The sequence below is a fragment of the Oryzias latipes genome, chromosome 20 (assembly GCF_002234675.1).
Source record: "Oryzias latipes chromosome 20, ASM223467v1".
NCBI lineage: Eukaryota > Metazoa > Chordata > Actinopteri > Beloniformes > Adrianichthyidae > Oryzias > Oryzias latipes.
In genome coordinates this window covers 18,980,023-18,996,351 of record NC_019878.2, presented here as the reverse complement: position 1 = coordinate 18,996,351, position 16,329 = coordinate 18,980,023, and the positions used below count along the sequence as shown (strand labels likewise).

General features: G+C 39.0%; 1 protein-coding gene across 1 annotated transcript in view; it reads right to left on the bottom strand.

The window, feature by feature from the left end:
• Positions 1 to 16,329, bottom strand: part of LOC101157820 (sodium/hydrogen exchanger 9) — a 64,134-nt gene that overhangs the window by 30,168 nt on the left and 17,637 nt on the right. Inside the window, exons 7-12 of the mRNA XM_023950088.1 lie at positions 12,687 to 12,825; positions 11,651 to 11,756; positions 8,417 to 8,505; positions 7,698 to 7,811; positions 4,506 to 4,617; positions 3,359 to 3,512 (exon numbers count right to left, since the gene is read on the bottom strand). Coding sequence (XP_023805856.1) covers positions 3,359 to 3,512; positions 4,506 to 4,617; positions 7,698 to 7,811; positions 8,417 to 8,505; positions 11,651 to 11,756; positions 12,687 to 12,825 — 714 coding nt within the window. The remainder of the gene's footprint in view (positions 1 to 3,358; positions 3,513 to 4,505; positions 4,618 to 7,697; positions 7,812 to 8,416; positions 8,506 to 11,650; positions 11,757 to 12,686; positions 12,826 to 16,329) is intronic.

Below are 16,329 nucleotides of genomic sequence, written 5' to 3'. Positions count from 1 at the left end.
TCTTGCTTCATCCAACAGACCAGCAGTTCTCCTGCAAACTGCATGTGTTCGCTGCACTGCTGCTCTACACAAACACTATTCCTTTGTTCCTTTGCTGCTGCTATGCAATTCAGCACATAATTATGCCCCCATGTACAGCAAATCTCCCCTGTGACGAGCTCCATTTACATCATGACAGAATGTGCTAAAGTGACGCTGAAAACATTCGATGGAGGAACATCACACGTTGCAAATATTTAATTCTGCTGGCCTCGAATAACTATATTTTTTAAGGACATCCTCTTCCTCTCTATGCCTTCTCATTTCATCCACTGATCTTGTGTTATCTGAGAAACTGTATTTTACAGTCTCCTCTTGTTTTTTAATTTAATCTAAAACCAGCCTTATCTTATCAGCTGCACCACAACTGCTAAAACGGGTTTAAACCAAACCCGCTGCGTCTGTGCTGCACCTGTCCAACAACGTCTCCATCTCTGATCTCTGTCTCCTTTGACTTTCCCTTCCTGCATGGAAAATTAGAAGCTGAGCAGTTTTATATTTAGTCAACATCCTCCATATAGAGTACAGACCGAAGGTTTGGACACACCCTTTCATTCAAATGAATGGGAAGGTGTGTCCAAACTTTTGGTCTGTACTGTTTATAAGACCAAAGAACATCATGGCCATCTTCCAAAGAAAACACTAATTGTTTTCTGCAACTTCATTTCTTAATTAGAATTGTATTGACTGTTCAGGGTCAAAAAGGCATGGTGGAAGAGCAAACTGAAGGCACCGTATTTCAAATTGCGTGAATGACTAGTTGCATCCATGTTGTGTTATTTGGAACCTGCTTTCCAATGCAAACTAACTCATCTGTTATCGTTAAAATCCCACTCCGATCATATTTTGATCTATTGCAAAAGCGTTCCCAGGGGTCTTTTCCGTATGATTGTGGCATTCCGATTGAATTTCAAACTGCAATTTTTTATTTGCTCCTGATTCACTACGATTTTAACCAATTACTACTTAGAAATGCAATTTTCATTTTAGTTTTCTTTCTATATGTCCTCCATCATAAACATGCTAGAAGAACATGTTAAAAACACCCAAAACACTATTTTCATTGGAGTGGGTCGTTAATGTCTATTTTGCACAATTTTTAAATGACTAATTTCAGCAAAACTTCAGATCTGACCAAAAAAAATCTATTCAAAAACTTTAAGATTTTTGTGGTTTAACCTTCACCCTGGCCCACTTTAAATTGGAATTGAACTTCTTCTGTAGCCTTCAGCTACATGGTGCTGTGGTGGTAATTGTCACGTTGCCATTTATGCCCTAAAAGGAGCTGCTCCCCAGACTGAAGCCTCTGTCCTCCAACAACCCACTTTAATGCTCTAACAATAAGTTTCAATCACCATTGTAAAAACCAGAGGAGAAAATGTGTACCCTGCAAAGATCCCGACTTCCCACGATTGTCGTAAAATAGGAATATTCAGCTTTACTCCATAAACTTTTCCAGAGCTTTAAACTAAGTGGTGCTCAACACATTTGCTCAACCTAAGAAAAACTACATGCAAATCTTCTATTGCTGTCTTTGCTGACTGGATTTGATGGCTTGTTTGTTCTAGACACCCTGAAAAGTTAACACCCTCCCATTCAAATGAATGGGAAGATGTGTCCAAACTTTTGGTCTGTGCTGTACATGTTTTCTTTCAAAGTGGTCAGATAGCATGCAAGCTAAAAAAAACTAACTGAAAAACAAACACTGCAGATTATAACCAAGCCCTACTGTTGCCAAACCAGGAAGAAACAAATGTTAAAGCTACTCCAAAGACAACCTCTTTTGCAAAAAGAGAGCAATTTACTGTTAACTAATGGACCCATTCCAATCATCTTTTGGTCTATGTTATAGGTGTTTTCAGTGATCTTTTAACCATGATGATGCAGTTTTTAGCCAACATTTCCTGCAGAGCGGCAATAGTTCATTTGAAATTCACCTCCGAGCTGTGGGTAATGCTTTTGTCACAAAGCAAGCCCGCCCACACTTCCCGTCACCTATCTGTTTAAACTGTCTCCCACTATCTTACAGCCCTTCACAAGCCCAAGCTAACATTACTTTAACAAAAATAACAAATAATATTGGAGCTACCCAGCGTTACAATTTCAGATGCCAGCTCAGACGAAAGACATACATGGATATACATGGCTCCTAATTTACAACAATTTGAATAAAGAAATACTCAGACATGCAATATTAAGCTTGATTTTCTCATTTATGTCCTCCATCCTGAGAAAAACGCCACAGAAACATCTTAAAAACACCAAATAACATAATTTTCATTGGAGTGAGTTTTAAGCAGTCTGACTTAAAAAATAGACTAATGTACAGCCTGTTGTCAAAAACCTTTTCTGAAATAAGTTGTTTTGAAATAAGTTGCTTCACAGCTCTCTCTTTACCTTCATGAATCTCTTTTTAAAATACCTTCATCCCAGACCAAATGTACCACTTTTCACCATATAGAAAATGGTTTTAGTGATCTTTATAGGGGCTGTCTCTCTTATCTGTTTTTGTTTTGCCAATTTTCTGCTATTTTATAAAAAGAACTTTGCTTACATCACATTCATTCCAATGAGGTCATTAACAAGTTATTTGTTCAAACTACTAAATAACTTCATAATTATGAATTGTTAGTTTTTCCAGTTCTTTTCAAAATTGTCATTCATAAAACTGCCAAATTTGAATCTAATTGAAATGCAAATAAGTACAAAAATACAGTGTGGAAGATTATTTCCATTTCTATTTGTCACATCTGACTTAACAGACAAACATTTTCCATGCTGCTTCGAAAGAATGTAGGAGTCAATTATGCAACTGTGATATGGGCCACTGATTGCACTTCAATAATACAAGTTACTAATTACTGCCTTGCTTTCTTCCCGCCTCCTCTACCCTCCTGAATAATTATCACCCACTGGCCTTGACTGAGCCCAGACTTAAAAGAGAAAATGAGGGGCTTTGAATGAGCTACTCTCATTTAACGTCAAGATTTTTTTTATTTTATTTTACTGTCATGAATACATTACTGTGTATACTCTGCACCTAAATATTATCTTCCATGTAATATTCTCTCAGAGGCCTGCTTTGCCTTGAGCTCCAGCTGAGCTAATGGAGGCCAGAGCTGACACACAAAGAGCCTTCAGGGCTGAGTGAATGAAGAGGCTGAACTCAGGCATGCCACAACATTGTATTCAGAGCAGGCGGTCTATGTGTGAGGTATCTGTTTAGCTGTTGCTGCCTGTCCAGCACACAAGAGAAAAAAAAAACAAAAAACATCAAGATGAGGTTTGGTTTTAACAGCCTCACACAGGCAGCACTAACCTGATATCCAGAGCGTGCAGCAGGGGATCAGCAGCTGCTCCCAGAAGCCAGATGGTGAAGCCAGCAAGGAGTAAAGTGGTTGTGAGGATGGTTTGCTTTGCTTCTGTTTCAGTGTCCCTCACAGCCAGGCTGAAGGCAACAGCTCCCCTCAAACCTGACAGCGAAAGCACCTTTATGAGAAAATCTCTTCATTTTGCCACCAATGAAGCCAACAGACAACCTTCTAGAGACCAAACATTTCAGAAGAAACCCCCCAGAAAACCATTCTATTATTATTTGTAGCAAACGGCCTCAAAGCAAGCAGCTGTAGAATGCTAACAGACATAAATATAAGGACGTGAAACTAAAAAACATTTTCTACACATATTTTTTAATCACCATGGAATGGGAAATGGGGAGGCGTTGGTTGCGAGGGTGGTTTTGGAGGAAATTTGAGCAAAATACTGACACTTGGGCTTTTAAAAACAAATCTTCTTATGTAAGAAGTAAAGTGGGCCAAGAAAGCAGAGAAACACGCTGCAGTGGGAGTACTACTTCACATCAAACGTTTCCCTTTTCCTGATTCATCAAAACTGGTCAGGGAGTCTAAATTAAGCTTAGATACTACAGTGAGATAATGTTCTATGCTCTTTCCTTTCAAAATAAGAGGGCCTGAGAATTGAAAGCGCAAAAAAACATTAAAAAAAAAAGATTATTGTGAGAACAGGTCAAGAAAGCACTGATTTTCATTTTCTAATAACCCTTTCAAATAAAACCAACTACAGGCTGTAGATAAACAATATAATATATATTTATTAAATATATATTTATTTTATAAACCTAGTTCTTCTTTTGCCCAACCATCATTTATTCATTTTTGCAGACATACAAAAATTACATAAACAGTTAAACAAATTAGTTAAATTTAAAACCAGAAAAGGTGCAGGGAAAGACGCTTATAAATTAATTCATAGATCTATTGAGTAAACTTCCATTGTAGTTATGCAAAAGCATTTAACACAGTAAAAGCAGGAATCTAGGACATCCAAAAGCCCCATCCCCAAACCCTGATCTTAGCCTTTAAACCTAAAATTATATTATTCTGTAATTAATTCACATACATTTCTTAAAGGTAATTTTTACATATAGAAGATAAAGAAAGTGGTACCTGCAAAAACCATGAAGTGTTGAAAAGAGCAAGTTATCTTGTTTGTCCGGCCAAGGTTCAGCAAGAAAGATAAAGGGTAGATATTGCACGCTCTTGAAATAAAAACAGTTAACTGTTGAAAAATTAGGAGCTGATTAAGGAAAACATTGAAGCTGACATATTTTCAAAGTGGTAGTTTAAAACATAAGCTTCTAAGTATTAAAATAAAACAATAATCATAGAGTGCATAACAAAAAATATTAAAATGAATATCAGAAAAGCAGAAATAACAATTGATTTTAGACATACTGACACACCCAAAACAAGCTTGTAAAACATAAAAAAGCAGTTTTAATATGCAGCACAGACTGCATACAATTCAGATTAGCTCCACATTTATTAAAACTTTTCAAGCAATTAGAAGCATTCCAAGAAAATAAGTGTTAAAGGTAACAAAAGTGACACATTCTTACATCAAACAGCAGGACTACTAATGATCTCTAAATTTGCAATCGTTCATGAAATGTGTGTTTTGTCAATAATCTTCTCCTCCCTGCAGGCATAAGGCTGAAGATGAGTCACACTGCACAGGTTGCCTCTGAAAAGTCAATGTGGTTTCAGGTTCTTGCTGCTGTATTTATATCCTGTTGTGTTCTATGACAAATCGGTTTATTGTTGTTTTGTCAAGTGATCCTTTTTACCTTAGGGTTGCCAAAATATCAACATACAAAATCTCACTGTGCGTTTATGATGGAGGCACAGCTGTGAGGTGTTATACCAAGGTGTGAAGTCAGTCACGCACTACCAGCTATCTCTGCTTTGCCAAATTTTGGGAAACTTTGGGCAGAAGGAAACCAAATGACATTTTGGTAATTATCCGGGACATCCCTGCCATCCTGGATACAATTAGCATAATTTGTCACACTTTTGGTAAGATGACCTTCTATGCTCTTTTGAACCTGAATGCAGCTTGAGATCATTTAGAAACTCGTTTTAATGACACTTTCTGTAAATTCGGGGCCATTCCATAACTGAGTCATCTGCGTAGAACAGGACATTTGCATCCGCACCTAAGAGAAAATGTGTGCAATTCTCATTTAAATTAGAATTATGTCGAAAATAATGACCTAAGCATCAATATCTTAGTCTGACAGAGTAATGAAGGTTATTTACATCTATCAATATTGGATCCAGCTCACCGTGGCTTTTTAAAAGCAATTTCTGCCTACTAAAAGAGTTATTTCTCTTTATTAAGCCCCTACACTTGAGTCAAATCAAAATAATATCAAGCTTTCCTCTGATAAATCCAAATCTTTTTGTCCTTGTGGACTATACCCATTAAAATCTACCAAATAACTGTAAGTTATTTACTTTTAAAATATTTTTATAGCTCTACAATATGATGGTGACCTCCATTTCCCTCTGCTTGTGCATCTCGGTTATTGTCCTGTGAATGTAGGTTGCCAGATTTTTATGGACTTTTGCTTTTTGTTACAGAAGCACAACAAGCACAACTGAGGACAAATGGGCTCAAGTCAGACTTTTTTCCCCACTGGAGGCCACTCACAGGAGCAAAGGAGAAAAAAAACTGCTTGGTTGATGCTTTCGCTGGCCTCTTTGACCCAATGCAGCAAGACGGATTGTAATAATAATTGCTGGCCATCTGGTCAGTAGACTGTGAAAGAGCAGCTCCTAGAAGTACAGCCAGTGGAGTCGTCTTTCTGGCACGCTCTGTGGTCATGCCAGCTCTCAGGAAAGGACGATTGTACAAAGAATAGCCAGCAGTCTTTTACCACCCATTTGTTCCCAACACTAAGAAAAACTGGCAGCTACCAAAGCAGCTCCTGAAATGAGCCATCTGTAATTTTACTTTAACAAGAAACGCTATAAAACCATTAACTTTTGAATTTTTCAGCCCATTAGAACTTCAGTGGCTTATAGAAAAATCCCGGAGATCTATTAAATCAAGGTCAAACCACAGGATTGCAGCTACCTTTAAATCCAGGATTTGAACAGTTGATTCTAAAGCAGGGACTATTTTACTATCAGTTTAAAACTGAACTGACACTGTTATAAATGATTTCACTTCAGAATTATTCTTTTTTCCCCCCATTTTAGTTGTTAAACATTTGGCTACACATAAATCTGATTTGATTTGACATTAATTGACTTTGTGAAAGCAACTGTCTGACGCAAAGGCTTCTGTGTCCGTTAATTTCTGATAATGGGCACTTCTTCGGCCATTATGCTTTACATAACACCTATTGCTGACTCAACGATTACCACTGTTTTGCAAAAGAATTACGATCCATAATGATAATAAGTTCACACTGGGCATGCGACGCGCAGTCTTGAACACTGACTTGGTGTCATAAAATTCGGGCTGGAAACAAACAATTTTTCTCCAAGATCAATTTTCTAACGATTGGCACTTCCGTGTATTGAAAGGGACGCCATCCATCTGTCACTACCAAAGCTGAGTCCCTGATTGATCAAAGTTCAGCCTGGTTTAACTTTCAACGCATGTTTAATGGACGCCTTTTGTATGTTGAGCCTGAAAACTGTTGTAAAATCTTGCGTAGAGAGGGCTTTTAATGTGAAAGCCAGAAACGCACTTTTATGTGTGTTTCCATAGACGTCTGATGGAAAGTGGTCCCTTGAATGCAGGTTCTTGAAGGCGATGTGAATCCAGCATTACTCTTTTGTATTGGAAATTTAACATTTTAAATTCTACAAAAAAGGTAACTGAAAAAGAAGTTTCTTCTTAAGGTGATCTTTTCATAAATAGGAATCCTGTTTTGCGGTGGCCTCTGGAACTAACAAGGAATGATCTTTACATTTGATTCAGTCCTTACTACAAAACAAAATACTCTGCTCATTCAAACATGAAATGTTTCATAACACCACAGAGCTGTTCAAACAAGTCGCAGCAAATGAACAGCAACATTTTCATTTGTTTTCATGGCGATGGCTTTGTAAGACGTTGCAGCAGGATGTGGATCCGCAGAGAGAATCTGATGCCAGCTGAAAGCTCTTTGCAAACTCACACCTATTAGGTTTAAGTGGAAATGGAAAAAAAGAAAAGACAACAGGAGGAAAGCAGCACGTGCAGCGATGAGGATTGTTACACAGCATACAGAAATAAACCAATTGGCACAAAGTTTTAATTGAAGACACTGAGGATGCCTCATTATGTAGAAAAAAAAAGGATACAATTGCCCCGGAAATGAAAAGAGCTTTGAAGACATGAGGAGGAAATGTCAACAATATATATCCCATGTAGCTGTAGATGAAAATCTCCCCCAGGAAGCTGAAGACTTCAAAGAGCTGTAAATTATAAAAGCGATTTAGAGTATCATAAGAAAGAAGGTCATCTGGGACGTGGCTATGGTTAGAAGTGAGGACGATAAAAATGTTGTTTGTGATGGTTTTTGAAGTGGTGTTGAAATAGAAACAATTTTCTGCTCTAGGTTTATTTGTATGGAATTCTCTTTTTAAGCCTTAAACTGATCACATCATTTAAATACATTGTTTGTATTTAAATGATCATAGCAGTTGGACACTTAGTAACCTCTTAATTAGATCTGTATGGAGAAAACATAAATCTACTGCTGAAGTCAATCTGCCAAATTTTAATCTTCTCTGCTGTACATCCATTTATTGATAATCCACTTCAGACAATGGCTTCAATTGTACACTTCTATTAAAGGAATGCTGCTCTGTGTAAATGATAATGAATAATAAATGAATACATGAGTTATTTGTGTGTTTATTTGAGCTTAAGTAAAGTTTTTCAGCACAGTAATCTCTTAAAGTCCATATGTGGTGAAGGGGCAACCACAGAGATTGTGCTTCACCACCATTAGTGCTTGTTTAAACTAACATTCAAACACTCTTAGTCGAAGTGAAAGCACAAAAAACAGTGTTCTCACCTGCTTTGTTCTTGACCTGCCTTCAGCAGATAGATTGAGAATGGTGTACCTTGCCTGGCTCAGTCCACAAAACAGAACTGCCACAATACCTGAAGGAAAAATTAAAGACAAGTCATTTAAACATTTGACTAAAAAAATGTATCCAGCTGAACAACAACCGTGTTCAGTGGGAGTAAGTAGCTTCATTTAAGAGCAAAACGGTGTGAAAGAAAGAAAAAGAGAATAGAATAAGTCTCTGTTAAGCTTTTACAGCTGTAAACCCAGAAGAAACAATGACATCAAGCACCATCTTAAAAAATGTATTAAATTCAGTATTCTACAATACTAAGGAAACCTTGCTGTTCTCAGCCCCTTAAAACAAACCAGACCAACCTAATAGCATGTATCCACCCACAGTCCCCAATAGCTCCAGCTGAATAAACAGTGTATACAAAAATATGTAGTCCAACCCAATTCAACTATTCAAACATTTGGCCGCTCCACTATAAAGCTAAGAACTGGATCTCTGGATGGTTCGGAGCACCAGAGATCATCAAAAGAGAGAAAAACATGACATAGGACAAAGAAGAAAAAAAAGAAGAAATTTCAGCTATAGAAGATACAGACTGGAGCTTTTAATATAAATTTGGGAGGCTGTCCCCAAGGACATTCTTTTTTTTTGGACAGACTCAATTTCACATTCCTGCTTTTTCTATCGTAACACTCAAATAAATGGGTACAGACACATTAGAATGGCAAGGATTGATGAAGCAACTTTATGCTTTTTAAAGTCCCACTCCAATCATCTTTTGATCTAATTTAAAACCATTCCAAGTGGTCTTTTATTATAATTATGCCATGTTTAGCAAAAAAAAACCTGTTTCGTTTTCTAGGACATTTTCAGGTTTTTAGGACAGTTTCTGTAGAGCGGTAGTAGTTCCTCAGAGATTCACCTCTGAGTTGTGGGTGGGACTGTTGGTATAGAGTAAGCCCAACCCTATTACCAATCATCATTATGTTTACACTCTCTTTCGCTAGCCCCTCACAACCCCAACCTAACATTACTGGTGCAGCAAAAACGGCGATCAATATCGTGGCCACCCAGCCATACAGTTTTGAGCCGGATGCCAGCTCAGACGAGAAAAAACAGAGATGGATCTATTTGTCTACAAGTGGATGCACCAAAGTCACGCCTAAAAGCTTTTTAAAAGTGAAGTCTTTCATCATATTCTCCACGATTGGAATAAAGAAATACTCAGATAAATACAGTCTTTCCCCCATCATTCGAAAAATTCCACAAGAACATTTTAAAAACATGATTTTTTTTTGGAGTGGGTCATCAAGTACAGCATTAAAGGAGAGAGATCCTCGGCTCCTACCCACCCATCCAATTTCTCCATCTTCACCGCGTGCTTTAACGTGCTAATGATGACCTGAAGCTGTTCTCCGTTTTATTATTTAATGAAAGCCCAACGGATCCTATCTTGGTTTAATACACTTCTTGGTTTACATAACAGTTTAGGTAACTCCTAATCCTATCTCCACGCACAGTCTCTTTGGCACAGGCAGCTTGGCAACAGATTAGATTCATCCCATCATGGGGACTTGTGAGGGGCACAAGATTAATCATAGCGGAGCTCCTTTCGAGTTGGGGGTCATTAAGCACACCCTCACTAAAGTCAAGCAATTAATGGAGACAGGGAGGGTTTCAATTACGAAATGAAATCTTGGAGGACCTCCAGCTCTCTCTGGGTTTCTTAGCATGAGTTGCTGCTTCACAATTTATCCTGTTTTTCAGGAGATGATGGATTTGATCCCACAGAAATGAGCTGACATGTTGAATTTAAGTAAAAAACTGAAAAAATAACCCTAAATGTCTGACTCAAAGCACAGATATCGCCCTGCTTGAGGATTTGTTGGGGTTTGCCTTCATTACTGGCCAGCATTCAGAGAAGTGTACATCATAAACAGTCTGGGTCTAATGTACAAAAGGTCAAACTATTTCATTAAGACCATCTTCTGCTTCTCTGCAGACCAAAGGGAACACTTTACTGACAGGAAGTGCTCCAAAGCTGAAGAAGCGATAAACATTCAGTTCTGGCAGGATCGATCGTGGTTTAGCTGTTGAACCAAAACCAGCAGTTAAAAAAAAAACAGAAACCCACAAAAAACAAGTTTGATTCTTGTTCATGTAGAACATGAACACCTCTACTAAAATCAACTTCAACAATCACGCTATAACTGCAATTGCACCTTGAAGATTTGTTGCAATATTTGGAAAATCTCTAACATATATTTTGTGGGGAAATGCTGTCCAACAAACTACTGTAAAATAAAATGTAGACTTTCAAAGAGAGCAGTGAGTTTAAACACAATTAATGTTATTGTGAGATAAAACCATTTACAAGAAATCAGTTATGAAGTAAATGTTTTTGTTAAAGACAGAGCACTAAGCTAACACTAGCAGAGGTGTGTAAAACTGTTGGTTTAACTATACTGTAATTAGCCTTAAAACTGCGGTGGAAGTGTCATGGTTGAGAGCACTTTGTGTTTTTTTGTGAGCAGTTTATGTAAGAAAATTGTAAATTTTAGAGCAACAGCTAAAGTAGGAGAAGGAAAAACCAGAACTATGGGCTGGATCGGCCTTAAAACCTGAGTGTGTCAAAAAGACATGGTCGGGACTTTTTTAGGTAACTAAAGGGTCTTTATTGACACCTCTTTTCATTTTCTTTTCTCTTTTCTTCCTCTTTAAAGCAAATTTTACAATGGTTATTAATGTTCTTAATTTTTGCACTGTTATGTATTGTGATTTTAATGTATTTGACTGTTTTGTGAAGCACTTTGAATTACTTTGTGTTCAAATTGTGATCTACAAATAAACTTGCCTTGTCTAGGTATACTAAAAGAAATGTTGTGTGTGTACGTGTGTGTAGGGGGGGGGGGGGGGGGGATTTATGTCCAGCAAGTTTTAGATCAGTTAAATGTGAAGACAGTCATGCTAGAACTTCAAATCATTTCCAAGTAATGATCTTTAGAAACCTTAAAGCAGGAGAAAGCCTTGAAAGCCAAACTGCTGCTTGTGTCGGTGATATTCAGGGGGCGCTACGCAAGTCAGTGTGTAACAGGTGAGAAAGTGATGCTTGAGGGTAAAAGGGCAGCATTTTACTCAACAGGATCTGTATTCAGTCTGACCCCCTCTAGCCATCTGCGGTTTTGCAAGAAACACACAAATTACATAAGTCACTTCTTGTTCACCTGAGAGTCCGCTGGCTTCAGCTGAGAGGAAGCTGCTCCAGGACAGCAGCAAGACGACCGACGTCTCCAGCAGAGGACTCTCCCGCAGGCGAGTGAATTTGGTGAGGTGGAAGGAGGGTTAAAGATGAATCAGAATCAGAACGAGGAAACAATCATGCAGCCTTTATAACTTCATAGACTGCATCTGCAAGACAAATCTCTACATGGACATTATAGTGCAGCAAGCTAGAGACATACTGCAGTACTGCTATCATGCAGTGGGCTCAATAAGCCTGGGGATTTGAGGTGTAGAGGAACCACTTTGTCTTAATGAGTTCTTTTTTTTTGCATCACACTTTCACACTCCCTCTAGCAAAAGCTTTCTGCAGACCATATGCTTGTTTTAACCCAGTGTTTCAAGGCATCACATGCAATGTTACAAGCCATAAATTTTGTATGTATTGCAAAACATGATCTTTCTGCAGTAATGTACAGGATTCCCTAGAAGCTGAGTCTTCGAGGCTTTAAAAGGCTGTTTCTGAAAAAGAATTCAGCAATTAAAGTCCTATTTGAAACCTGTTTGAATCAAATACCATGTTTAAGGGTTCATTTCACTCATCACATAAAAAACAACATATGGGCACATAAAGAATGTGATTTTCTTAGCACGTTGGTATTTTTAGGTAGAACAAAAGTAAATCTGCAAATTACAAATGCCGGTTTTGTTCCTTAGTTGCACCCAGAGATTAGTCACAGCCTCAAACACCATGTGGCACATCCTCATTTTTCATACCAAAGTCTAATTACTTGAAGATCAGAGAGAAATGCAGCACGACGACAGCGGTCGAAAATTTTATCATTAGCTATTGACGTGATTGAAGACATTTCTACAACCGTTAATGCTTCGACTGTTGCTTTTGTTGATAAAAGTGGTACAGTAAAGGCTTGTCAGAGAAGCAATTACCACGTTGAGCGAGAGAATTTATTGCGGCGGATGCTGGGGTTATAATTGAGCCTGGGGTGAAATGATGGGAGGGAGGAGGGGGTGAAAGGATATGAGGGCAGTTATTATTGTGAAAATGAATCCCATGCAGAAAGAACCTATGAGAATTCCAAGAAAGCTGCCAACAGAGTGGAGGAAGGCAGATGGGTCAAAGGCGTGTCCCGTGCCCTTCCGGTCATAAGTAGCAATGGCGCTGAAAGAGAAAAAAGGACATAAACTGAAATAAGGACAGAGGGCAGATTTAATAAATAAAAAATGTCAATTTAACTTCTTCCTCTTTCGGCTTCTCCCATCAGGGGTCGCCACAGCGAACAAGTCGCATGGTAAACTTGGCAATGTTTTACGCCGGACGCCCTTCCTGAGGCAACCTTCTCAAACCGGGCTTGGGACCAGCACAGAGGTAGAGAAGGGAACAGGGAGCAGCCCGGAGTCGAACCCTGGTTTCACGGACGGAAGGCGCCGCAAACCAGCACGAGCCAAACCGGCTCCCGTAAATTTAAAAATAATATTAATAATAAATAAATAAAAACAAAAAATTGTAACTAAAATGAAAACAAGTGTTAAAGCTCTACACCAACAAATCAAGTGCAGTCATCAGAAATGTGACCGACTAATTTAAGCCTTCAGAAACATGTTAGGTGCATTCAAGAATGAACATAAGTGGTGTTCACACTGGTCTGTTGCTACTCAATATCAGCGGATGCCCGCCCTTACAGTTGGAAGAGCGGCTCTGTTCCGATGCATGACTGAATTAGTGTCGTATAGTTTCATCCAGGCACAAACTTTCTAATTTCTCCTCCACGATCAATTTTTATATGGTTGACACGTACATGAATTAAAAGGGATGCCATCCATACAGAAATACCAAGTCCCTGACCGGTCAGAGTTCGACCTGGTTTAACTTTCAACGCACGTTTGATAGCAGTGTGTTTTGTGCATAGAGCCTGAAAGCAGTAGTAGAAACTTGCGTAGTGACATGTATATGCGGATGCCAGAAACACACATTTTTGTGCGTTTACATAGACCTGTCATTGAATGTGGTTGCTTGGACATGTGGAGCCGGCGGCGGGGTGATGTAGCAATGGTCACATCCACCTGTAAAAGGGTTGACCCTTTCAGACGCATCCATTTAAGGGGTTCTTCGGCTGTGTAGAGGGTCATAGAAGAGATTTAGCTGCATCTAAAGAGGAGCTCAGGTGTATCCTGCAGTTCCCTTAAGGCTCATATGGCCAACTCAAGGAATGTCGTTAAAAAAGTGGAAAGTAGCATTGTTGTGTATGGTGTAAGTGTATTGTAAAGCATTCGTAATGTAAGTTTTATGCACTTATGCCTTACAGAGGATGCTGTCGTACGCCAGACTCTAGTCTTTAGGAAGGTGCAGGTACTGGCCCCTTACTAACCATCCACAAATGCTGCATGCACACGGTGTACATGTGATCCAGCCCGTATCCACCCATAAGGGCAGTTGGGATTAAGGCTTTAATGGTGTAAAACCTGCTTGAGTTGTTACCATAAATTGCCGCGTCACACTTCCACTGAATTTTTTTGAGGCCACTCAATAAAATACACACCTAAACAAAACTGACCAAATGTTTGTGTCAAAACGTCAAGCTAGTGACTTACAGGAAAATGCTACTGTTATCAACAAATGAAGGAAGGAAAATAAGGAAGGAAAATATGTTTTCTGCTATAAATATTGACTCTGCAGAGGGAGAAGAGACATGTCATCTAGTTCAAAGGAGGCCTCAAAGACAGGATGTAGGGGGGGCGTCCCTGGTGTGTTGTTTTTTGCATGGAGTGTGAGAGTTGACCAGTGTGTGAGTCTGCTGTGGAGCATGCAGAGACAAGCTCCCATGCAAGTAGCCAAGGAGGTCACTGCCTCTGTGGAATGACAACACGTCTCATGAGCCACTAAATTCCAGTGGGCTGTTAGGAGTTCGGTTGGACTTTGACTATGTCCGTTAAATGTCAAATTTGAGAGAAAGGAAACTAAAGCAAAAGCTTTTAGGTCCTATGAAAATAATAACGCAGAAAAGAAAAATTGAGAATTTTTTTTAATTCTATCATGAAAACAAAGATGAGGGCACTAGAGACTCAGAAATGGAAGGTGAAGGTTATGAATGTAGGTGTGGCTGCAGGCGGTAGAACGTAGCGGAAAAGAATTTAGCGGTAAAACGAGAAGCAGCCATTAACCAAAAAAACAAAACCTTTTGCATCATTTATCTAATAAACACATCAATGTTTTAGCACACAGAGATTGGGATTTAAGAAATGTGTCACTGCCCTTAAAGACCCAATCCAATCATCTTTTGATCTAAGGGTTTCCAGTGGTCTTTTGATTATGATTATGTCGTTTTTAGCCCAAAAAATAAATAAATCGTTTTTTTAGGACATAATTTCTGGAAAGCATCAGTTAGAAATATACCTCTACATTGTGGGTGGGACTGTTAGCACAGAGCAATCCCACCCACACTTCCTGTTATCCATCTGTTTACAATCTCTTTCACTTACACCCTTCTTCACACCCCGAACCCTAACATACCCGGTGCAACAAAAATGAAAAGCAATATTGGAGCTATCTGGCCGTACAGTTTTGATCACGATGCCAGCTCAGACGAGGAAAACACACAACGTACATGGATGTAGTCATCTCTTATGATCAATCTGAATGGAGCAGGGCAGGGAGCTTGTGGCCCGCCCAGTGGATTTTCAATGTAAAAAAAAATGCTCTTTTTCAAACGGCCTTTTTTCATCGACTGTAATAAAGAAATTCTCTGAAATGCAATTTTAAGCTTAATTTTTTTTAAATACATGTCATTCATCATCAGAAAAATGCCACAAGAACATATTATCATTATTATAGTGGGTCTTTAAAAACAAGAATTAATACACTTTATTTAAAGGAAAATCCCTTGACGTTCAAACAAAAGTGCACTCGAGTATCTGGTACTGCGAGGTCTTATACTGAAATGTTTCGTGGACTTGATTGACTGGAGGCTCGGTCAGGGCATCTGAGAAGTTCTGCATCTTGGAAAGGACCCACAGCGTAAGGTTGAGCTGCCTTCAGAGGCCGTTTAAACTCCCGTGCCAGGACCTCGCATGCTGACTCATAAGAGCGGGCTTTGTGTGGGAGGACTGGTTAACTGGCAGGCCGGGGGCACCGTCAAAGTGACAAGAGACATGACGGTTTGTCACGCCACTCCAGGAACAAACATGGCACTATCTGACTGTTAGCCTGGAAAAAGATGCGCAGCCTCTTTCATCTGCATTTTAATGTGACACATCCTTTTTCTTATAGCCGCCTGCCATGTTTGCAATCAGAGAGGCTGGCTTTTTAGTGTTGGGCATATGTGATGCGTCTGTTGGCATGAAAGCAATAAGGAAAGGGGCGATACATATCTAATTCCTGTCATTTTTCTGCCACGTTCGTTTGCATATCTGCCCGACTGGTTATGAATGTGGAGACATGTAAATTCAGTCCCTTCTCTGTCTCCTGCTTGCCACCTGTCAGCACATTTACATGCTGGCTTTGTACTGTGTAAAAAAAATAATAAAAAGAGGAAGACAACAAGTGATTAGTATGGACGGATTTTTCTGTGTGGCGCTGGACAAATGGAGAGAAAACAAAGTGCAGTTCACTGAGAATATTATGATGTATTCCATCTGAATTCAAACACTTTTTTTTTAGCTGGGTTTG